Source organism: Xiphophorus couchianus, chromosome 8, assembly GCF_001444195.1.
Source record: "Xiphophorus couchianus chromosome 8, X_couchianus-1.0, whole genome shotgun sequence".
In the NCBI taxonomy this organism is placed as follows: domain Eukaryota; kingdom Metazoa; phylum Chordata; class Actinopteri; order Cyprinodontiformes; family Poeciliidae; genus Xiphophorus; species Xiphophorus couchianus.
The window spans coordinates 8,200,203-8,224,175 of NC_040235.1; the positions used below are offsets into that span (position 1 = coordinate 8,200,203).

Genomic DNA, 23,973 nt, shown 5'->3' on the forward strand with positions numbered 1-23,973 from the left:
TTTAAATACACCCAACAGTGACACAGTGTGGCATTATCTAAAATTACACCAGCCAAACACAATATGATAAACAACTACTTGGGTAAAGTTAACCTTCCTTTGTTTACTCTGTAGATTCCAGTAAGGTGAAAAAATGGTGACCTCCATGGGTGAAAAATATAACAAAAGATGTACGTTCTTTTTAAAGTAATTATGAGTTTTTTCATATCACAAACAGCAACTTTTTAGTTAATAGGAGAATTGCAGCATATTTAGGCCAAAATGTTCAACTATTCTTGGATCACTTTAATGTTTGCAAAGTGATTTGTTTAATCCCAGAGTGAAAGCAAAACCAAGATTTAAGTGCTGAAGTCCTCAAACGTTACAATTTAGTAAATTAATATTGAGTACAGTCTGAGTCTACTTTACACAGTGTGGTTCGCCCGGGGCGCCAAACAGGCTAGGACCGCCTCTGCTTGAAAGCTTCTTACATGAATGCATGAACTGAACCTTCCCATCTGCAGTAATTATGCAACACGAGGTGGGATCAGGCGGGCTGCCTACTCACGATGTAATGAGGATGATGATGACCACATACAGCCGTCCTCCACCACACCTGCAGCACGCAGCGTCAGGAGTGAGGCGCGCGGCTGCTGCGTCCGCACCGCTTTACTTTGACTGCGCCGATCAGATGATGATGATGGTGATGACATTAAACTCTCCGGATATGCGGAGTCCAGTCGGGGATTTGGCGTCTGATTCGTTTTAATTGAACCCACACGTGCGCGCGTGTCTGCCTGCCTGCCCGCCCCCCCTCTCACCTTCCTCCTCCTCCTCCTCCTCACTCAGGCGCGCGCACATCGCCAATAATCAACCTGCGCTGCTGCTGCACAGGAGCATCCCGGCTGTCGGCGGTCCCTCTCTGCCTTCCCGCTGGATGTTTGCGCAGAGAGCCGCCGCTCTTCATCACCTCTGAACTTGGAGGCGCTCCGGTTCCGACACCATGGCGCTTTCTGGGTGACGGATCCTTTCGGCTTTATTTGGGAAAGTTGCGCTGCGTCATGGACCAACAGCGCAAACTTTAAGAGCTTTTCCCCCCTTTCTTCTTCTTCTTCTTCTTCTTCTTCTTCTTCTTCTTCTGATGAGAGAGTTATTTCACAATGAAGGCAGGTGAATCACCCGCGGCGCTCCTCAAGTAGACTGGGCTGGGAAAGGCGACACGGAGGGAGTCGTGCTGCATGCGGAGGACCGGGGAACTGGACCGATGAGACAACATGGGTAAGTGGAGGGAAAAGGGGGTTTTGGAAAACATTTTTCTTTATATTCTGAAGAAATCCACGTATTTATCCGCGGTGTGAGCAGCGGTTCTGTCTGGATGCGTTTCCTACTAAATCCTTTTTAGGGACAGATTTGGAATAAATAAATAAAAATCTAGAATCAGTGGCTGTGCACAGAGAGTCAGAGCCGTTTCTTCTGTTTGTCATTGCTAATAAAGCTGCTGTGACAAGTTTATTAACACCGCCTGAACCTGACCTTAAAACGGTCAAAATGTAGAGATGTGACTGGCTAATTGCGTCCTACTATCCCTCCCGTCTCTCCCTCCAGAGCCCTGACATGTTTTGACTCAACCCCAACCCCCCCCCCCCCCCCCCCTCCTCCTCTTCTTCTTCTTCCTCCTCTTCCTCCTGACAGCTCTGGGCACCTACAATCTCATCCCACACTGCCTATCACCTCCTCCATTTTACTGACTGGCTGCTCCAGAGCTAAATTCACCGCTCAACCCCGCAAACCCACACGCATCGGTTCTGCGCGTCTCTGTGGTTTTGGGCTCAGCTGCTCCAATTTTTATTTCATTTATTTATTTATTTATTTATTTTTGTTCTCTATGCATTTTGAGGCTTATCAGTTGAGCTGCTTGGGAAATAATTAAGCGACGCTGAGCAGCTTCACAGGCTCTTTTAAAGCAACTTTCTACATAAACCAAACTGTTAGATCCCCTCCCAAACTTTTATTGCCATAGATTTCATTTGGATTCAATGTTTTTGAGTAGAAATTGCGCAAATTAAGGACTTAGTATGGAATTGAATGTCATATTTATTTTATTTTTTCATGTTCAGCCTTGCTTTAAAAAACCCCCACACTGAACAAAGGAGAAAAAGAAATTGAGTAATAGCTCTGTTTCTAAAGTCCTTCTAGGTGACGGATATTTTTTTCTTAAGAAAATTAAATTTCTTTAAAAAATGTTTGAAAAAAATTCTTAAACTTGTTTAAAGAAAAAAATACTTTTTTAAACTTTTAAAGAGAAAAATAAAAAAAAATTTATTTTAAAAAATTGTAAGTTTTAAAGAATTTTTTTCTTAAACTTTTAGAAAAACATTTTTCTTAAAAAAACAACAAAAAATTAAGAAGCGAGTTGAGATTTATTTTCCATATTTGTTGTCTAAGAGTAATCTAAAAGGTTCTGCAGTCAGCCCAGTCTATCTGGACTTCACCACTTTTGACGGTCTCTAATTCAAATCTTTCCTGCTCCAATTCTGACCAGCATTGCTACTTTTTTGTAATCAAGCATCGCGTTTCTATTTTCCACCAAAAATGCTAACTCTTCAGTTTGTGTTGTGCTTGAATTATGGAGGCAAAACATGCAACGTTTGGAGAAAACTTTTTCTATAATTGGTTTATGTTTTGTACTGAAACGGAGCAAAAATATAAACTGTGGTCTGACTTTGACTTCCTGGTCAAGATGTCTGCGCTAGTTGTTTTTACCACATGGATTGTCTGTGGGCTGCTGATTAACATTACAATCAATCATGTCTTCTTTTGTCAATAAAACAATCTGGTTTCTGTTAACATAATTCTCTGTTTATGGAAGTACATAATTATTTTCCACTTGTAAATATAATGGAAAGTTTGAGTTGTAATCTATTTGTTTCATACTTTAAAAGCCTGTATGTTTTTTGCTTCTAAAATATACTATTTGGTCTCTAAATTGGGGACACGCCAAATAAATTTTAAAATGTACTTTAGTTATGTAGTTTTCTTTGACATTTTTGGAAAATCCTGCAGTATGATGTTGGAGAATTTTCTATATATTCACCCTTATATGAAATGTATGAAAGAACTATCAAAGTTTGCAGCAGTGAACCAGTAATAATAGGATAAGATATGCAAATGCTCTCTGTGATCATAAAGAGTCAGTACTGTACATCTCACCTCCTGAACTCTTGAACTGATAGCATTCTTAATAAAATAGATTAATCGATATTTGAATATATGGGGGGTCTGATGGAGAATTAAACCTTTAACCTCAATTAGTCGGTTAATAATTTCTTTTTCTTGAAAACCAAAGCTAAGTCAGTAATTGGAAGTGACAATCCACAGTTAATGCTAACGCTGTAGCATGCTAGCAAGTAGCCTTGTTGATAAACAAGCTAAAACTGGATGCGAATCTAAATTCTTGCAGCAATTTTTCTGAACCACAAGTCTTAAGAAAACTCTGAGATTTACTTATTAGATATATATTACTGAATATAACCCACATGAACCTTAGAAATAGGACAGAATAAACGAGAATAGCTAGCAAGCTAGCTAGCTATCTGTTGACTCTAAGTTTCTAATCAAAATGTTTAGACTAAATTTGTTGCCATAATAAAGTAGTTAAACAATTATTGCACATTACTATGACAAACTAATATGCAGCACTTTAATTAAATTGCAGTAATGGGTTGTGTTTAATAGCACAGATCTACATCATCTAGACCATTTGTAGCACCGCTAGAAAAGAATAGAAAATCAAACTGCATGCGTTCCACTCATTTCTACATGGATTTTTAATTCTGCAGATTCCGCTTTATATTCCTCCTATTTCACATCCAGCTGATTCAAATTAGAAGTAATATAAAGATAAAAAATAAATAAATCTAGTTGATTTGAATTAGACTAATAGTCTTTAAGAATCCATGCAACCCACACATCTGTGCAGAACTGTGGCATTTCCCCAAGTAATAAGCAGCTTGGTGCAGCTAATGAGCAGATACTGATACACTTTTAATTATGTCACCACAATTACCCAAAATAAGTGCCTGCATTTGTCTTGGGTGTGATATTATTTTTACAGTGCTTATTTTTCCCCCCTTAAATGGACACTGCAGTTTTTACGAACAAAGAATCTGTAACAATTCAACATGTGACTAAGAGAACTGATTCATTTGGATCTTTATAGCCTGTTTTTCCTGTTTAACATAAAATCTACCATCTTTGTAGGTTATAATAAATCTATTAATACTTGTGGTTTGACTTAAAAGGTAACCATACTCTAAACAATCAACATGAGTGAGTTGCAGTTGCGGTAATTGAAAAAGAATTGCTGCTAAAAACGTTTCCTTTCATTGTTGATGCTTCATAAATGTTTTTAAATGTCAGTAATGGGTCTGCATTAGGATTTCAGTAGTACAACACATTCAAAAGACGAAAATATTGAGTTAAACAAGATCATAAAAACATTGAATATTTTGGGTAAAAGCAAATGTGCCTTCTGTTTTCACAATTTGCTAATTTTTGCACAACTATTGGTGGCTAATAGTTATTCAGTTGGGTTATTCTCACAGTTTTTACGTTTTTAGAATCAGTGCAATATGTAGAAGTACTTCCTGCCTTTCAAAATAAAAGTCTCAAACATAGTGTCAGGGTGTTAAAGCCTTTACGTTCATAGCCTGAGGCTCGTTAATATAATTCAGAAATATGTTGGTGCATCTATTTTGATTCCCAAAACAACGTTTAAAATGAACTTTAATTAAATTTGAAGTATGGCAGCTATACCTCAGGGGAAACGTGTTTCATTACTCCCTGCTGAAGGATGTGCAGTTTTATTTTACACATAACAAAGTACTAATTAAAGAAATGATCAAATTTATTATAAATTAGAAATTCAAGAAGCTTCAAGAAAACCTTTATTTTGGACACCTGCCCATATAAATTAGACTTATTTTGAGTTTTTATAGTTATTCAAATTTTTGGATGTGACATTTTCTTTGTTTTTTAAAAGGTTAATATTAATAATAATAGTGGTTTGTTTGAACTATCTTTTGAATAATTTGTTGCCACTTATTTCTTAGGTATATACACTTTTTTTTTTTACATAATTTATTTCCTTTTAACTCTCCCAGTTTCTTTTTAAAGTCCATTTGGCTGTGAACACAAGTTATGTGTCACATGAAATAAGTGTAGATTTAGCTATAATTGGTTTCTTTTTCTTGAGATTTAGTTTTTTATTTAGTGTAATGATTACATGGGTACATCTTTCACATTTCTTAGATTTATATATATATTTACATGCTTGCTGTAACATCATTTGCCTATTCAGGACATGAGTGTTTAGTGAACATAGAAAACTTTGATCTTGTCAAAAACCTTTCAATTCATTGATGCATCAAAACAAGTTGGCTTGAAAAATGGAAAAACAACTTAATTTTTTATGACTATTTCATTTACCATGAGAATAAGTACTAATATTTTCTTTGAAAGATGATTAAAAAATACCAGTATGACAACAGCAATCAAAACAAGTGTCACATTGGACGTGCTGTAACCAGAGAGTTCTCGCACTTTTTTTCTGTATAGCTCATAATTGAATGATCACAGTGATTGCACGGCAATCAAAAAAAAAACAACAATACAAGTTTAATTTCGAAACTAGTCAACAACAGTGCAGAAACATCATTTTTTTCCCTTCGTCTTCATCAATAGCTGCCAAGCGTGGATGCATAACAGCCCGGGAGTGATGAATGCGAATCACCTACTTGTATCCTAATCCGTGGAATTTATATTCATTCCTGCCTCCCACAATAACAAACAACACAAAGAAGCCACATTTCCAGCAGCACACACACACACCCACACACACACACACACACACACACCAGCACAGGCATAAATAATACAAGAGCTGCACAGTGGCCTGATGGTCTCCAGTCTGATGGAGCATGCTAATCTTCTGTGGTGGAACTGCTTCTGCAGGAGCAACAAGGCAATTAGGCACAAATAATGTCCCATTTGTTCAATAATCCGTCAGCTTCCTCCATCAGGCTGAAACAATAATTATCCCACTGAGTACCAATCCCCCCCCCCTAAAAAAAACCCCAACATAAACTTGAAAATCTTTTAAAATAAGTGGCATGTTTTCGTTTTCTTTCCCCAATTTAAAGATTATAATGGGCTGCCTGCGGTGTAAACAATTACTAGAACTGGCCCATTATGCGGCGAAGATCACCTATCTGCTCATAATGGAGGATTTAATTAGCGTTAGCATGTAGGCATAGATTTAGGCGACAAAATAAGGTCTGTCCTCAAGAATGAAATGGTTAACTGCAGTCCCTGGGCGCCCCCTAGTGGTGCGCAAGGTACTGCATGTAAACAACCGTTTATTTGCTGTGACGTCATCTCAAAGTGCGACGCTACCGCTAGCTTACCAAAGGATTGTGTTAATAATAATAATACTAATGGAAAACTGGCTTAATGTTTCAAACGAAATGTGCAGATATAAGTGGAAAGAAAACAACTCCAGGATTTCTTATATTAAGGAGTGTCAAATTTAATTTTTATTTTGTGTGTTAGGCTATAAAAAATCTGAATGTTCTTAAAGGGCCGGTTGTCCCAGAATCTAATGATAAAATCATTAACTTGTCAAAGCATCATTAACTAGCTGTTTTTTCAGCATTGAATAAGTGTTTCTTAAAATTAAATATTGAGAATCGTTTTAGTCCATCCAGGAGTTTGTGATTGTTTTTGTAGTTTTTTGCAATCAAAATCACACATTTTGTGATGCTACTCTAGTAATATTTGTAAGGAAGTTTTTACGATATTTGCACTAATGCATGACATTAATTTGCGACTTTTTAATAATCGCTGTATTGATCACGGACATTAACTTGACATCAAGTAAGGCTGAGGCAGCAGTCACGTAAACCTAATGTTTTTGATCAATTTTGAGAAAAATTTGCATTGAAAATCAGAAAGGATGTGGGGATCTGTTGATTTTGTGTGAATTTTGCGTATTTGTGAAAAACTGGAGGGACTAATTGATGTAATTTGGAGTCTAGAGGCCCCCATAAAAAGCTTTGGCGAGCCAGATTTTGCCCCCCAGCCTCGAGTTTGACACGCGGCTTATATGATGCGATTAGATTCCTATGAACAGTTCTGTTAGTGAGAAGTGTTCGTTGCTTTTTTATAACTTTGCTTACACGTCATTAGCCGTTTTTATTTAATTCAAATGATTACATTAAATACAATAAATAAATACAATTGATAGAAACGGGAGGATTAGTTTTATATTTAATGGTACAGAAGAAGACTTTTTGTTTCTGCTATAGCAACTCAAGTCTATTTTTCTTTACTTTGGTAGAAAAGAACATCTTTTTTATTTACATGTCTTTGACATCATTGGAAAGCTTAGACTCCACACTTTCAGATTCTGTAAATAACTCAAAATGCCCAAGTAGCGCCACTCTTCTCATTAAGCTGAACAAAGAAAACAAGAGACTAATATTTCATTCATGTTTCCAGGTTAAGTAGTCAGCTGAAAACGGTTGAGAAGCTCTGGGTTCAACCCATCAATGGGGAGCAATTTAATAAACGAGTGGAATATTGCCAGCCATTTTCTGTTCATGTATAGTGATTTATTCGCTCCATCACAGCCCACTCACCACTCTGAGCTGTCATATGGCAGAGAATATCACTTTTGATTTGTTCTCCTTATATCTCAGGGTCAGTAGTTTGAATTTCTGTCTCCCTCCTCCCTCCTGTTGTGCAGCATGTGTAGTTTCTCCTTGATATGTTGAAGTCTGTGACTCCATGAAACCCGAAACTCTCAAACCCGAAGCAGCGTGAAGACGAGCAGCGCGGCGAGCGAGACGGGGAGAGACGTGGCGTGATGTTTTCACAGCCTGCGTTTGGTTGCCATGGTTTCATACCTTTGGCCACTACCAGCCTGATCAATGGGAAAGACAATTTATCGGTGCGTGGGAAAATTGCTCAGTGATTCGTTTGTTTTATTTATACCAAGAATAAGACAGGAGTCAACAGGTTTGACTACAAAGTCGGGAAAAGTCTGGAACTGGATTTCAGGATTTAAGGTGTGGATAAAATATTTAAATTTCCTGATTTTATTCTCCATCCCATCGTCTAAATGTTATTTTTTACTCTGTTCACTCATCCCTTTCTTCTTTCTTTCTATTCTTCCTCAATTCTGTTATTTTCTTGATTTTTTTATTCCTTTCTTCCTTTTCATGCCCTTGTCTTTTCTTCCTTCTACCCTTCCTTTCTGTCCTTTCTTGTACATCCTTTTCTGTTCTTTTTTGTTTCCTTTCTTCATTCTGTCCATCTTGTTTGTCTTTTTTCGTTCTTTCTGTCTTTGTCTTTCTGTCCAGTCTTTGTTTCTCTCTGAAAGACAGGACAGAAAGACAGACTCTTTTTTCTTTTTTATGTCTTTCTGTCCTTTTTGTCTTCATCTTTCCTTCTTTCTGTCTTTGCCACTTTTTTCCTTTTCTCATTTTTCCCAGCCCGCGTTATAAATATCTGCTGTCAATGACAAAATGAACTTAGAAGAGCGAGAAGCCTGGAGAATTTAATCTTCAAATGCTAAATTCTTGATGCTACAAATCTTATAACTAAGTAAATGTAGCAGAAGCATTTTTTAAAATTTGCACTTAAATGTGTATCAACATTTAAACAGTAGAGATTCCCTGGAGTATAAATATATTGTGACATAGCCACTCAGAAATGGCAGGAGAATAAAAAATGTTATTTTTAATGTTTATTTTTTACTCCTTAAACTGATGAGCATTTAGGGACTCTCAATTGGATAACAATTGACTTCCAGTTTCTCTGGGACGCAGATGCTGATTTCTCTCCTCAAAGTGGAAAAGACAAGAGGACAGACGGTTCACGTACGGTGAATGTTTATTGATCTTTATAAGTCAGAAAATGGCTGAAAGAAAATCCTGTAGATCCTCCAATCAATCAGCCAAAGATTGAAACTGTACATTTTCCCTCGAACGCATCCAATCAAAAACCTCCCACGGTTTTCAGCAGCGCGTTCTTTATTTTCTGAAAGAAAATGGCTTAAAAGAGATGAAGGTCAGTGATTATGCTTTAAATTATAAAGCAGGGATGATATTGTGATTCTTTCATTCGTTTTGCATTGAATTCAAAATTACATCCAACAAGTAACCTGCAGTGCCCTGCGACAGACTGGCGACCTGTCCAGGGTGTACCCCGCCTCTCGCCTGCAACGTAGCTGGAGATAGGCACCAGCAACCCTCCCGACCCCATTAGGGACAAAGGGAGAACAGAAAATGGATGGATGGAAGTAACCTGCAGCATATTCTGTTTTACGTTGCTGTCCTTGAAAAGATTTCTTCAACAATGAAATCATTAGATCAGACTTTAAACGGTGGCAAAATCAAACAAACCCCTATGTAGACCACGACAACGATCAGAAAATATGAAATATTGCAAATGATGCAGAAAGCATTTCATTAGCTATTGATGAATCCACAGATGCCAGACGTGAAACATCTGTGAGGACTCGCTGGGTGAGAAGCACAAGAGGAGAGAATGTCAAACATATCGGTGTCTCTAATATATATATATATATATATAACTTTCAGGCCACTGACAGGGCAGTCACATTAATACATTTCTGAAGAAAACATGTAATGTTACAAAATAATGCCAAGAATTATGATAATGGGTACTAGAAATGAAATGCACGATATATATGGTAGAAATGACAGGAATTTAATCCACGGTAAAGATCTACTGGCTAACCGCGGTAATGCTTGTGGATGACGTAATCGACCGGTATCAAAACGGAGGGAGTGAGAAGCAGCATGGCTACCGGTGCTAAAAAAGATTTCGTCAAAAAGGCAGGTGCAAAAATGTAAATTATCTGGACTTCCTGCGGTGAGACCGCGATGCTCAGGAAGAGCGCGGCAGATGCCACAGTCAGACAGCAGGGAAGTGAAGGGAAAAGCGCACGTGGGATCGGTGCAGTTCACGCCAGGACACGCGTGAAGCTGGCCGAGTCCAATGGATCCGGTCTCTTAACCCTTCAGCGGTGTTAGCGCGATGCTAAGGAGGAGCGCGGCAGATGTCACGGTAGGGGGTGAGTGACATAACGATGACGAAACTACAAAAAGAAAACCTCGTTACCACCACTCATCACAATATATATTGTGATTTTTTGCCATGTCGCACATCCCTAACAGGCACTTGCTTTAAATAATTAGATAAAAGTTTCAGTCCAGTGTTTCTTGAACTTTAGCTTCCAATTACATACGTGATTTGTTTTCTGAAAACTTGGCCTCAAAATCCTTTTCAGTTGTTTGAAATGTATATTTTGTCTAATGAATATTATTTGTGATGAAGGTTTCAAATTCATTGTCTTAATGTGATCACTGAAATGGAAATCTACAGCATAGATTTGATTGATATGGGTAATCCACTGGATTAAATAGACATAATTGGTCCTATTTTAATTGATTATCTTTTTCCCATTTGATGTTTTCAACATGGCAAGAAAACATGCCTTATTTTCTGTGCCTGTACTTTTTGTGAAGGTGGAAACGTTTGCTCAAGTGAACACATTTGTATATTCTGTGTTGCTTGCTTTTTGAGTTATTTTGAGGAACTAATCTGGAAGTTTACTCTCCAGAGTGAGAACCATATGCCCATCACTTCCAACAGCCATCTGCAATGGGAATGCAGCTAGGAAATGTGCAACTTAATGACTATAAGAGAAAATAAGGCCACTGACGCCTGACTGTCTTGGGGACTTTGAGTGAACACATTCGTTCAAAAAGAACTTCACCCATCTTCCAAAATGTCAGCCTTAGCAGATGATCTCCTGCTCATATTGATCAGCTTGTCACCTCTTGGTGTGGTCCAAAGGAAAAGGCAGTGAGATGTGTTATTGGTCTGTGAAGAGGTTCAGCTGACTCTTCCTGACAGCTCCAGTTTGGATGTTAAGGGGTGTGGGAGTAAAAGTCAAAGACATTCATGGTACGTTGAACTGCAGGGACTCGACGCACAAAGATGTTTCTTTTAAAGAAGCAACAAACCATCTAGATGTCATTTCTTTGAATAGTGTTGGCACTTTTGGTGTTAGAAAGATGGAAGATAATTGAAATAAACTTGTTGCAGTCTGGGCAGACGTGAAGGAAAATGTTCCCAGCGAGGGTTGTGGTCCCTCGTGGTTCACGCATGAGCAAAGGACTCAAAAGGTGGATAATTGAACAACTCCTCCATCTAGTTTGTGCTTACTGTTGGGTTTAGAGGTCAGAGCAGAGTTAGAACTTGAATTATTTCACCTCAAATTTGAAAGTAAGAAGCAAAGTCCTATAATCATAATATTCCTCCAAAGGAGGGAACTACCACTTCTATAGAAACATCTTATGACTCATTTCTGCAGCGACTTTTTATAATTGCAGCACTTCAAGACCAATATGGAAAACTACTGGAGACAGTCACTACGATAATTATAAAGGCTTTGTACTCGATAATTTATTTAACCTCATGAATAAAGTGACGTGTATTGATCTTACTTACTTTATTTCCCATATCAGGTTACAGCCACAAACATTCATGCATTTACTGAATTTTTGCTTGATGTAGCACAGAAACTGGATGATTAAGGAACTTAGCTTTACTATTTTATTTATTTTTATAAATGAAGGTCTGAAATGTGAGGCATTCATTTTTAATTAGACCCAGTTAGTTAATATGTTGTATAACCACCTTTAAGCTGCAGTACCAGCATTTTTTAGAGTATGTCTCTTCTAAACTTGTTCAAGTTCTGTTACAATTAATGAAGAGCGTTAGTAAATATTCAAGTCTTGTTACAAAATCTCAATTGGCTTGAGATTTGGACTCTTTATTTCAACTGCAAACCTGATGTCTCAGAGGATTACCCTGTGTTTAATTGACCAGACATTTCCCTTTCTAAAGGAAGACATCTTGCTGCCTCCACCATGTGTTGCGATAAATATTTTGTGTCTAACAGGAAGTGCGCTGTTAGTTTTCCCCAATTTGGACAATTAGCTCAACTTCAGATGAAGTAACTGTTGTTTTTCTAGATTTTTTTTCTATGTCTCCTTTACTGCTTGTGTCAAATTCTTTTAATTAATTTGTGTTTACTTTAATGTGCATTGGATAATAATGGATTTTCTCACCTTTTCAAAACATTTATGCTTGATTTTCAGTAAAATTCAACATGTATTGTAGCACAGGATATTTACCAATCTAAACAGAGTTTCTACATGGAAGTTTTGTTTTAAATTAATCCTTTAACAGCCGAAATCTTTTGAGGAATATCTCTTTCTGTATCTAGCTCCCCTAATTTTAGCTAACAATCCTAGTTAGCAAAAAAATTAATTTGTTGACCTTATATGCTTCATTATTCAGCATAAACAAGTATGATTTAATAAAATCCACACACTGAAAATTTGGAAACTGCACAAAACGTAGAATTTTCTTGCGTGGCTGCTAGCTGTGCTGCAGCTAACTAGTGTTAGCTAACACTTACGTTTGCTAAAAAAAAGTTTAGCTCAAACAGAAAAGCAAAAATTTATCTTCTGTTGAGTTTAGTTGCTTCATTCTTCACCACAAACAAGAGTGACTCGACATACTAAATATTAGTAAATGGCACAAAACGATGATACGAATTTGCTAGCGCAGCTGCTAGCTGTGCTACAATACTAATGCTTGAGTTTGCTAAAAAAGCAGAATAGATCAAACAGAAACATAACAATTCCTCCTGGTGTTGTTATATAACATTACACAAAAAATTTAGAATATTTATAACAGTTATTGTTACTTTGATAAATAGTTTTAAGGTAAAATAGACTTTCTAAATTTAGCAGTTTTAAATTTCATACCAGTAGTGTATTTTGACTCTTTCTCAAAGCATTACATCAACATAACAATTTATTACAGCTTTTATGGCTGTGCATTTTTGTACGCTCACATTTAAAGCTGAGATTTTCTGCAATTTCGCATGTCTGATGGCATTTTTCAGCTTCTGGCTTCTTAAGTTGGAGTTTGGATGAATGTACTTGAACAAATTTGCTTATGTTCCTGAATATTTATGAGGTTTTAAGTCATCGCATTATCACTCAGGCCATATGGCAGAGGGAAAACTAAAGGCACATGACCAGAATGGGCAGGCAGAAGCATCTGTGAAAAGTAAAGTTTATAAGCAGATTTAGTTTTTTATTTGTAATTTATGACTTTCCCTAAACAGTGGGTGTTTTCTCCAGTGAGCAACTTTTACAGATGCACAAAAATACCCTGCTAAAGCAGAAAATGGGGACCCACACCTACAAAAATATTCTCTTTTGTTCTTTTTTTCTTTATACTTGTGGCAGTTACAATAATGTGGCTTCTATAAATAGCCAATCGTTATCTTTTCCAAGTGAAATTTCATCTGAACTGTCATTTTATCACAAAACCTGCTGATGTAAAATTAACATGTAAAGCAAGAATTAGTTTTAGGCACAAACCTGGTAAATGCTGTCAGGATTTGTCGACGAAAGTGCCAGATGTGCCTCATGAAAATTTAACCTTTAGTCATTTAATTATGGTGCCTTTTTAAAGTGAACTCTCTCTTTCTGCTGAAAATGTGAGCCCTGGAGGACCGAAATTCATGCTGTGCTCGTTGCTGACCGTGAATGTGTTTTGCACTCTCAAAAGTTCACGGAAATTGGTAAAAATATCAAATTTTGTACATTTACAAAACTGAAACCAGGGTCAAATTTTTACTAAATTTAAAATTTCTTCTGACAAAGCAGTTATTTTATCGATTTGGGTGTATGCTAAAAATAAATCTCATCCTCAGGTGTCTGAAGGATATTAGTTGGTTTGATTTTAGTCTAAACTGATTGCTATTTTGAACTGCCTGCGATATTATCAACCATAAAAAACAAGTTAAAACATGCTTAAAGGGGAAATATCATGTGAAATTCACATTTTGTTCTTCCATTTGGATTTCTGCTGCTTCTAAAAAACAGCCCAAGCACTTAAATTTTTTTTAAAAAAATAGCCAGCCAGTTTTTGGCAGTAAATTGGTGTCTGAAAAATGACGAGTTTCAAAAACATCTGGAATGTAACGTCACAAATCAGCAGGCATTGCGTCGTTGCCTAGCAACCCCAGTGAAGTCCAGCCTGTTGAGCGCCACCATGTTGGGTCAGCTGGTTTTTCTGCTGTACAATGGCTGCTGGAAAAGACAGGTGTTTTGTTGTTGACTTATTTAAAAAAACATTTGCTGCATTTTTGTTGGCTGTGCGGTAGGCTCCACTTCTGCTTCTCAAAGATGCACGGTTGTATAATTGTGCATTTGTTTTAAGCTATTGTCACATGTGAGGACACATGTTGATTTGGGGGCGTGGCCAGCAGCTTATTTGGATTTAAAGGGACAAGACGCCCTAAAACAACTCAAAATAGGAAGAACTGACCAGACTAAAATCTCATTATTTAAGAACGATTTTGTGCAAAAAAATGTTTTGTATAGGCCATAGACCTGCCTTAATATGTTACCTTTAAAAATTTAACAATGCAGTCATTCGCTCTACTCTTTATTTACTGTCCTATAAGTTGAAACTTTAAGGAAATTCCCACAAAAGCGGCTAAACTTTGCTTCAGACTCATCAGATCCATTTTAATTGGTGGCAGTTGTGAACTTCAAAAGAACGAATCCTGAAATTAAATCCCAAGGTGTGCCTGAAAGCAATAAATGGAGGATGCTCCATCAGTTTTGTGGTGATTTTTCCTTCTATTAAATGTGTTTTTAAGTTGACATTTGCAGGATATAAGTCTTATTAAAGTTTGGATTATTTTTGACAGATTCCCTGTTTTTCTATTTTAAATGGTGCGTTATACGAGTAGCTAGTGAGTCGTGGTTTACATTTTCTTCCTGCGCTTATGTGGCTTTTCTTCCACAGCTCAGTCTAAGTGTTTGTACTGACCAAAATTACTGTAGGTGTGATGGTGCACTCTAATGAAATTCATTTATTGGACTGGTAATGTGTCCCTGGGTGAGGCCCATCTCTTTCCTTTTTAGAATGAGTAATGGGCTTCCAGAAGCACAGATGGATAATAAATGGTTTGAGAAGTTTCTGGATGTGCTACTTTAGGCTTCAGAGGGTTGTTTCATAAAAACTAATATACTCGTTTTTACATCTGAGCGCTCCTCTGGATCGTAAACAGAATGGGTGATCAACCTGGGAGAGAATCCACTGCAGATAAAGGTCGAAAGACAGACGACATTTTCCTTCCCTAGTCTTCACGTTGTCCTTGTTTGAACTGATTCTTTTTGCTTCGTTTGAAACAATGCTGTATATTTTTCTTGGTAACACTTTATTTGAGCAGGTGTGCATAAGACTGACGGGATGCTGTCATAAACATGACCTAACACCTAAATGATTGAGTCTTCATAAGTGTTTACAACTGTTGTCATGAAGTGTCATTCAATAAATTACATTTTAGTGCAAAGTTGCACTAAAAGTTGCATTACAAGTCAATCAAAAGCGTCAACTTTGCCTTTTTTGGTAAATAAGGACACTTTTAATGCAAAGATGCATTAAAAGGTCAGTAAACACACCATATAGTAAAGTGCAAAATTATTCATATCCCTGACAGATTTAGGTTTAAATTAATCTTTCAATTTTATCAACATATTTCTTCTGACTGGACAAAATTGGCCAATTTTGAAAAAACAATTTAAGAAGAAATTTTCTAAACCGACACTTTCAGGTTGTATTTTCAGAAACTTTCCAGTTGATATGCATAATTGTGTTGTAATTGTGAATCTACATCATGTTAAGTTCAGTGTGGACATGATTGTTGAATGAAACTTTTTTTTAAACTTAACGTTTTTTGTTTTTTTAAAATCATCAGTGAGGTGTTTAGAGTAAAATTAGAGAAAGCAAAGAGATGTAAGGAAGTATTTCTGGTAAATTTTAATCTCTACATGTCCAGCCGTATCTGCAGTGAGAAAGGAGAGAACAAGAGTAACAGGAAGGCCGAACAAAATAGAGCAAAGTGCTTCGTTTTGGATGACAAAGACAAATTTAGTTCTTTCTTATTGATTTTTGCAACTTGAAATATTTCCGGTCAACTAAAGAAGCGACACCTTTAAGTTTTATTTGGCTAATTTGTATTTGCTCTGGCTGCTTGAGCAAATAGCTAGTTTAATTAATTAAGCATAAAAATAACATAAAATGAACGTATTATGATGATATGTCGTTTTTGCAGCTTTAAATTGATTTTCTGTTTAATTTCAAGCTGTTATGTCATGTTTTTTATTTGATTCTTTCTGTAAATGTAGAGGGGCAGTGAAATTTTTATTTAAATTGTATCATTTTTGCCATTTCTTTTTCCTGCTTCATACCCAAAGTTTTGTTTGTTTTAGAAAAATTAAAAGAACATTTTTTTTAAATATAAGGATGACCAATAATCCAATCCAAATTACAGCTTAACAATTACTTAAAAATGGCCAATTATGCTAATTTTGGGAAGGAAAACAAACCTGTGAATACAATTTAGAATAATTTCTCATGTTCCTTGATCCAGCTTCTTATTTTAAAGATGGCAGGAGTTGAGTTTCATATCTCTATCACCGTCTGGCCCACGCTTTCTGTGCTCCTGTTGGTGTGACTCACATTGGGCAGCGACTCACTTCGGGAACTTGGGTTGCCAGTTTGGAGCCATATTAAGTTTGACTCTCCCCTCCACCCCCATTTTCCTTCTGTAGTTTACAAATAGAAGAGCGAAGAGCGCTGAAGGCTTAAAATGAGCCGTCTAGAAAAAGATGACAGACCCAGGATGCTGAAATTGATACAGAAACATTTATTTTTGTTCAGATTATTTTCTTTGTTTCACCCACAGCTGTCCGGTGAATTCGCAAGCTGATATTTTTATCACAGGACAAGTGGTGAATAAGCCAATGACATTAAATCAGCTTTCTGAATTTTGAACTGATTCAGAGAGCTGATTTTGTTTATTTTTGTCTGAATCACTATAATCTATGCTATCTCTTTCTTTAGCAAACGAATCTAAGTATTGAATTATTTGCCACTTCGGAGGAATCTTTACTTCTTACGCAATCACAGGATTTTAATCCAAAATAGCACCATTTGGGTGGATTCATACAGAAATTACCTCAGTCTGTAATAATTACATTGAGGTCTGCTTAATTAGGTTAAAAACATGCTATTAATTCCAAAAGGAAATTAATTGTTTTCACAGTTATCAAAGCTTCTTCAAGGAGTTAAAATAAACAATGTCTGAAGAATATTTCAGAAAACAAATTCACTGCAAGAACACCAAATTTTACCAAGTCATTTTGGTCTCGTTTATAATGAAAGTATCTTAGTTTGGTATTTTTTCAAGTGTACTAACTTAAAAGTAACTTTTCAGCAAGATGGAGGAGTTTGCTTAAAGTCAATAATTTATTAATATTGATGAAAACGTTCTAGTTCCATTGGCAGATTGTTTCACTTATAACATGGGAAAAATGTCTTGTCATAAGTGAAATAATCTGCCAATAGAACTAGAACTGGGTTGCTAGGTGACGGGCGTGGCTTGACTGAGGTTGCTAGGTTACTGCACAGCGGAACATTCTACCAATGGGATAAGAACTTCTGAATCAAAATAAAGAAATTATTGACTTTAAACAAGCTTCTACAACTTGCTGAAAAGTTACGTTTAAGTCAGTTTTCTTATTCCAAGTGTTGTAACATATTTGTACTAGAAACCTGATAGAAATACTTATGATTTTGTGTTTTTGCAGTGTTTGCTCTGTTCCACAAATAATTATTTCCTGTTGATCGTTTTCTTTTCTTTCTGTAGGAACCGTTTTTAATGTAGTAGTGGAAACACCAACAAAGGTACCCAGGCGTTTGTGCTTATAAAGACAGAACTAGCATAAAGTTTCAAAAGTTCAACCAAACCGATGCAAAGTTGAAAATGTAAACATCAAAAAAGGACCTGAACGTGTTGAAAACCTGATTTATTCGGCTGCCATCATTAAATCTTTGCACTCTGCCAGGACTTTTTGAGCCGCTCATTAGAAAACAGTTTGGTACCTCCACCAATTCTCTCTCTACATTTTTACCCTTGTTGTAATTTTTCAGCAAATTAGGTTTCCTATTAGCAAGCGGCTGAAAACCTGAAACTGAATGTCAAGTGTTTCCAGGTTCACAGTTTCCATTGTAGGAAATGTCATTACTAGCTGATAATTAGTGGAACAGCAAAAGTCAGGAGCAAACCCAGAAGAACAAGAAACCTTAGAGAAAAATTATGTAATTTATTGAGTTTTATTTTAGTCAGGCTTAAGTATAAAGTCCCAGCAGGAGCAGCTCTGTCCGTTCTCATTCGCTTCCCTTAGTTCTGCCTGAGCAGATTTAGTTGACCGTGGTTGCTACATTCCTCCACTACTACAGACAGACGGGAAAAACTGAGCTAACAGAATTGACTTCTCATTTCATTTCAATTTTTAATGGTTACTGCCCCATTTAAGCTGTATTTTTGCCATTCCTGCAGTGATTAACCATCCGTGCTCCACTTTTCCAATCTTGTTTCTGATGTTCGGAACAGCGTGTATTTAGGACTTGCTTCTCCTCCTGGATGTGCAGTCCAAGTTTTAATAAAAGAAGCTTTTTATTGTTTCAAAATGAAATCTATGGACGTAAAATAATGAATATGAATGCGCTAAAGGTAGTTCATTTCAATTTGTGATGCTCGCTGCTGATAAATCATGACAGTTTAAGCTTTGGGTTATGTTTCCAGATGTGTTGAATCTGAATGAAGTCACTCAATAATGCAGCTTATCACAGGCTGGAGTACTCTGGGTTTTTTGCTGACCTAGGTCTTTGCATACATCACACATTTAATTGGCTCTTGTCAGAGGGGATGAGAGCTGTAGCAGCAAATAGGATTTTATTAAATAAGTTTGTAACTGTAGTCAATCAAAATCCATTGCATAATACTAATTCTATTGATTAAAAACATTTTGCTTAAACATTTCAGCAGTTACAAGGTTATACAAATCAGGATGCACTGATAAGAAAATCTGAGCCGATGTTAATATTGTTGTTATGATTGTTAATAACCTATATTTACTGATATTGTATACATTATATTTATTTTAATACACTTTCGGCTCTGTCCTGTGACCAACCTTCTTCCTTTGTTTTCCAGAAACAAATGGCAACAAGACGGAAATTCATATCAAATATCAATATTGACTCAGTTTTATTGTTCTGATACCGACATGTTAAAACGACTTATATCGACCTATGCCAATGTTGGTACTGATATATCGTGCATCTCTAAAAAAAAAATTGATATCACCAATTATAAATAGTACATGACGTCTTACAAACTAAAAAGAAAAAAAAACATAACTTTTTGCTTTATTTTTTTTGTAAAATTGCTACTTTTCTCCTTCTAGCATCCAGCTGCATAGCAATGCTAACACTACTTTGTAACAAAATGCAGAAACTGAGTTAGCACTGCACTGCTTAGCACTTAGCACTTACTAGGTTGCTAAGTGCTAGCAGCCTAGCACTTAGCATAGGTCTAAACGATCTTGTGCTGGATCTCCTATAATGAAATATGATTGTTGCTGTTATTTTCTTAAGTCTAATGTTTTATTGAAGTTGCTATCCGCTTACCACTTCCTGCGCTAAGCATCATGGCTTTAGGAGTGTACACCATCCTGTGGACCCGTTATAGCATGATGTCACGTGCAAGATCCCACCCCCATCTCCTTACTGGAGAGCAAAAAGCTGCTGGCTAACGAGGAGTAGCTTTGGTTTTAGCTGTTAAGTTGTCAATGTAACGCGCTAAGTCTTAAATATATGCCTTATAAAAGAAACAGGGACGCAGTTCTCTGCTGCTAATTGTCAACACTACAACAACTAGAAAAAAAGAAAAAGGTTTTAAGTCAGAAACAAATAGCAAGTGAGAAGTAAGTTGGTCAGTTATGCTAGCTTGACTATGACATATGTAACATGTACATGTGCTGTGGAATTTGGTGTATTTTGGTTCAGTTAGAAAGTAATAAAAAAATGACCTAAACACTAAGTCTGACAGATCATCACTTGAGGAGGTTTTTAAATTAGCTTATCAACCACCGCTGTGTTAGCTTAGCTAATAGCATTGTTAGCTAATCTACCTCAGTGATCACTTATTAATAATGGAAAAATAAACATCAAGGCTAAATACATAAAACTGTAACGGACTGCAAAGTTCTGTTTGTGTGGGAAATGTTTGTCTGTTGTTTTTTGTGTTGAGTACTGAAACATAAAGTGGCGTTGTTCCTAGTTGCTATGGCAACGGGTCTGCGTGAAGGGTAGCCGGCACAGAGAGCGAGGGAAAAAAAAGTGTTTTTAGTTATTATTTAAGCTTTTCTGTGCTATTATTTTCTTTTTTGCACTAAATTAATAATATCTACATCTCCAGGTTTAATTTTATCGGCATTTTTCTACTGCAGTATTGCGGCTATGAACGGCATGTAAAAGAATCGTCTTTTTGCCCTTCCAGCGTTGGGCGCTTGGGCAAAATTTCCATATATAAACAATACCATACAGGAGGTCCATATCTGGTGGCTTGGCTGCGTTCAGAATCAACTATCACATTCAAACTCATGTTATGTATGACTCAGGCGTTTCCTGACATTTACTTTCATAGCTAAAGTCTTGGCCAGCTTCCACAAGGATAACATTTTTAAAAGGTATCGCTCCGGAGAAAGAAGGCAACAGTCATAGCCAACTGAATAAAACATAAGACAATAGTGACACTAGCAAAAAACGTCTTCTCTCCAAACTAAAGAAAAGTCAAGAAAATGACTAGTGAGAGAGACCGGCCTGCAGCAAGGTCACATAGAGCAGAAAAATGTCTAAAATGATTTATCTCAGTCTCATTATTTTGCGCATGTGGATACTTTTCATACTCGCCCTAACATGAGTAGTCATGACAACCACTAAACATGTAATACTCCTTTTTTTTTAATCAATTGAAGATTTTTTTCTCATATTAAAATCTCTGGCTTGGTGTCACATGAAAGGTAATTTTACTATTATGCTAGCCACCTTCAGGTCTTGTCATAGCACCTCTCTCTTTATAATATGCATTACCGACTGGTAATGTGGCCGATCTAATTAGAAATAGAAAACATATTTACTTTTTTTGGACACTTTTCATCTCCCTGAAGTGCCCCAGTGTGTGGCCATACCACCGCTGGCCAATCGACATGGCCACTCTGGGTAATAGCTTTTGCATCGGTGCTTTCAGATGAAATACCAAGTTGACGTTCGGCCAAGGAGGACGACAGCTGACTTTGTTGGGTGTGCCAGAGCGCGCTCTGTCCTGAGGGGAGGAGCCACTTCACTTTTTACAGTCATTTTAGGGAAGTTTTCCTCTGGAAGCTGACCTTAAAGGCTGTAACTGGGGAAAAAGATATGCTTATATATTCTGTGTAATAACATTTCATGTGTTCCTCGTTTTTCAGCCAATTCTAGTTGACATTTAATGTGTAAGCTCAGTCTAACTTTTCTCTTGGGAGTAATTGGGCCCTGAGGGAAGTGGAGCACAGAAGCTCTGGGTTTTAATTGATATTTATTGCTCACAACAGATGAAAATCCAGTCTGAGCTTTAATTTATGTACGCAATAAAAGCCTGTTGTTTTCCTCCTCCTGTTTCATATATTTATTCTTCATTGAATATTCCTGTGGTTTAAGAGCAACACAGTGTTAGCTGCCGTTACCATGTAATCCAGCATTAACTATGCTGTAGCATTACGTTTCCCTAAATTAAAAAAACTTAAACTGGAATTAAATGAAAGCATTGTTATGTTGGGATAGGATTTTTCTATTTAGATGTAATATGAATTCAGATTAGCTTTTATCAAATTCTGTTTAGTTTTAATAGATAATAGGAAACAAAGGACCTCTTGCAATTAGATGTCATGCACGCAAGATCCCGCCTCCATTTTTCTGATGGCTAACGATGATTAGCATTGGTTTTAGCTGTTGTCTACATAATGCGCTAAATTTTAAATACACTACATGTGTATAAAAGAAAAAGAGTCGTAGTGCTTTGCTACTAATTGTCACAAATGGATAGCAAGGTGAGGAAAAAGTTAAGAGAAAAAATACAGAGGGAGAGAGGGAAGTGGTTCAGTTATGCTAGCTTGACTATGACAACAGCAATGTGTAGATGTGATGTAGAATTCTGTGTTTCAATTCAGTAAGGAGCAGGAGTTTAAAATAGCTAATCAACCACCATAGTATTAGCTTAGCTAATAGCATCGGTAGCTAATCTACTGCAGCAATCACTTATTAATCGCATAATAAACATCAAGCCTGAAAATATAAAACTGTAACAGACTGAATGTTCTGTTCTTTATGTTGGGGTGTCTTTTTGGTGTTGAATCCTGAAACATAAAGTGCCGTTGTTGCTATGGCAACGAGTCTGAGCGAAGCGTACCCGACACAGAGAGCAGGAAAGAAAAAGAAGTGGTTTTGAGTTGTTCTTTAACAGTTTTTCTGCGTTATTTTGTTTTCACTAAATTAATAATAGGTACATCTCCAGGTTTCATTTAGTTAACGGCGTCGTTCTACCGTGCTCATGCTATGGATAGCATGAAAAAGAATAATCTTTTTGCTCTCCGTTGTGTGATTGCGCAACATTTCCAGATGTAAACAATAACATGTAGTTTTTTAACTTGAGCTTTTCCTGTACCTTATTGAGCTTATTTTTGTCCGTTTTGCCAAAAAAGGGCAAAGGATGTTTATCTGCGACACAGTGTCCATGTCACCACGATCTGCAGCAACAGTCTGCAACTGACTCACTACCCTGAATGAAGCAGCCTGTTCTTTTTGTGGCAAATACTTTTAACAACTCAGTTTAGTCACTCACCAAAATGTTTCTCACTCTCAAGGTTTCGCTGAAAGAAGATAGAACCCCAAAAAATCCTTTTATGTTCCTGATTGAGATGGAAACCTTAAAGCTGTAATATGTAGCTTATATAAAAATGTGTTTTTAACTTATTTAAATGTGACACTGTGTTTATTATGAGACAGTTAAAGTGTATAAATCTGTGTCTTATTCTTCTGTCAGGACATAATTTTATCAAATATGTAAAATAAATAACAATAAAAGTTATCTACTGCAGCTTTAAGCAAAAGTAGCACAATTTAATTTCACTTTTTTGTCATAATTTTATATAAAAAACAAAAATTGCTAGTTGACAATTTGCTATTAAACTTACCATATTTTTTTTACTTTTGTTAATGAGTTCTATGATAAATGAACATTCATCCATTCACCTTGAATCCTGCTGTCCTCCAGGTATTGGATGCATCCCAGCTCCTGAGTCAAATGAAAGACTCCTTATCAGGCCTTGACCAAACTGAATGGCATGATGAAGAGGTCATTTAACACACACACACACACACACACACACACACACACACACACACACACACACACACACACACACACACACACACACACACACACACACCCCACACACACACGCCGTGAAGCCTGAAGTCTTAAAATACATTTAAAATACAGTGAAGATTGTGGTTGTAATGCTTTAAAATGTGAAAAAAAAAGTTTAAGGTGTAAGAATACTTTTCATAAATCTGCATATAAAAGCACTTATTGAACAGCTGAATAGATTTTTAGTCTATTGCAATAAAAAAATAACTCAATCACATGATAAGCTAAAACAAACTTCAATCATTTCCATTTGCCAGATTTTTTTCTCTCTTTCTACCAAAAGCGGAACAATAAAACTTTTCAGTCTGATGGTTTGGTGTCTCTAAATTTTGTTTAGAGAGACTTCATTATTGATTTTATTAGTTGTTTCTGTTTTGTTTATTTTTTGGGATATTTAAATTATGTGTTAAGTTTATTCATCTTTGAGAATGTGG

At 36.5% G+C, this 23,973-nt stretch overlaps 1 protein-coding gene across 3 annotated transcripts in view; it reads left to right on the plus strand.

Moving 5' to 3' along the window:
• Nucleotides 1–550: 550 nt before the first annotated feature.
• Nucleotides 551–23,973, plus strand: part of LOC114149497 (leucine-rich repeat transmembrane neuronal protein 4-like) — a 79,276-nt gene continuing 55,853 nt past the window's right edge. The window contains exon 1 of one of the 3 annotated variants that reach the window (XM_028025423.1): nucleotides 551–1,257. In XM_028025423.1, coding sequence (XP_027881224.1) covers nucleotides 1,254–1,257 — 4 coding nt within the window. In that variant the 5' untranslated portion in view covers nucleotides 551–1,253. The remainder of the gene's footprint in view (nucleotides 1,258–23,973) is intronic. The other 2 variants (XR_003596518.1, XM_028025425.1) reach the window with 2 other exon arrangements.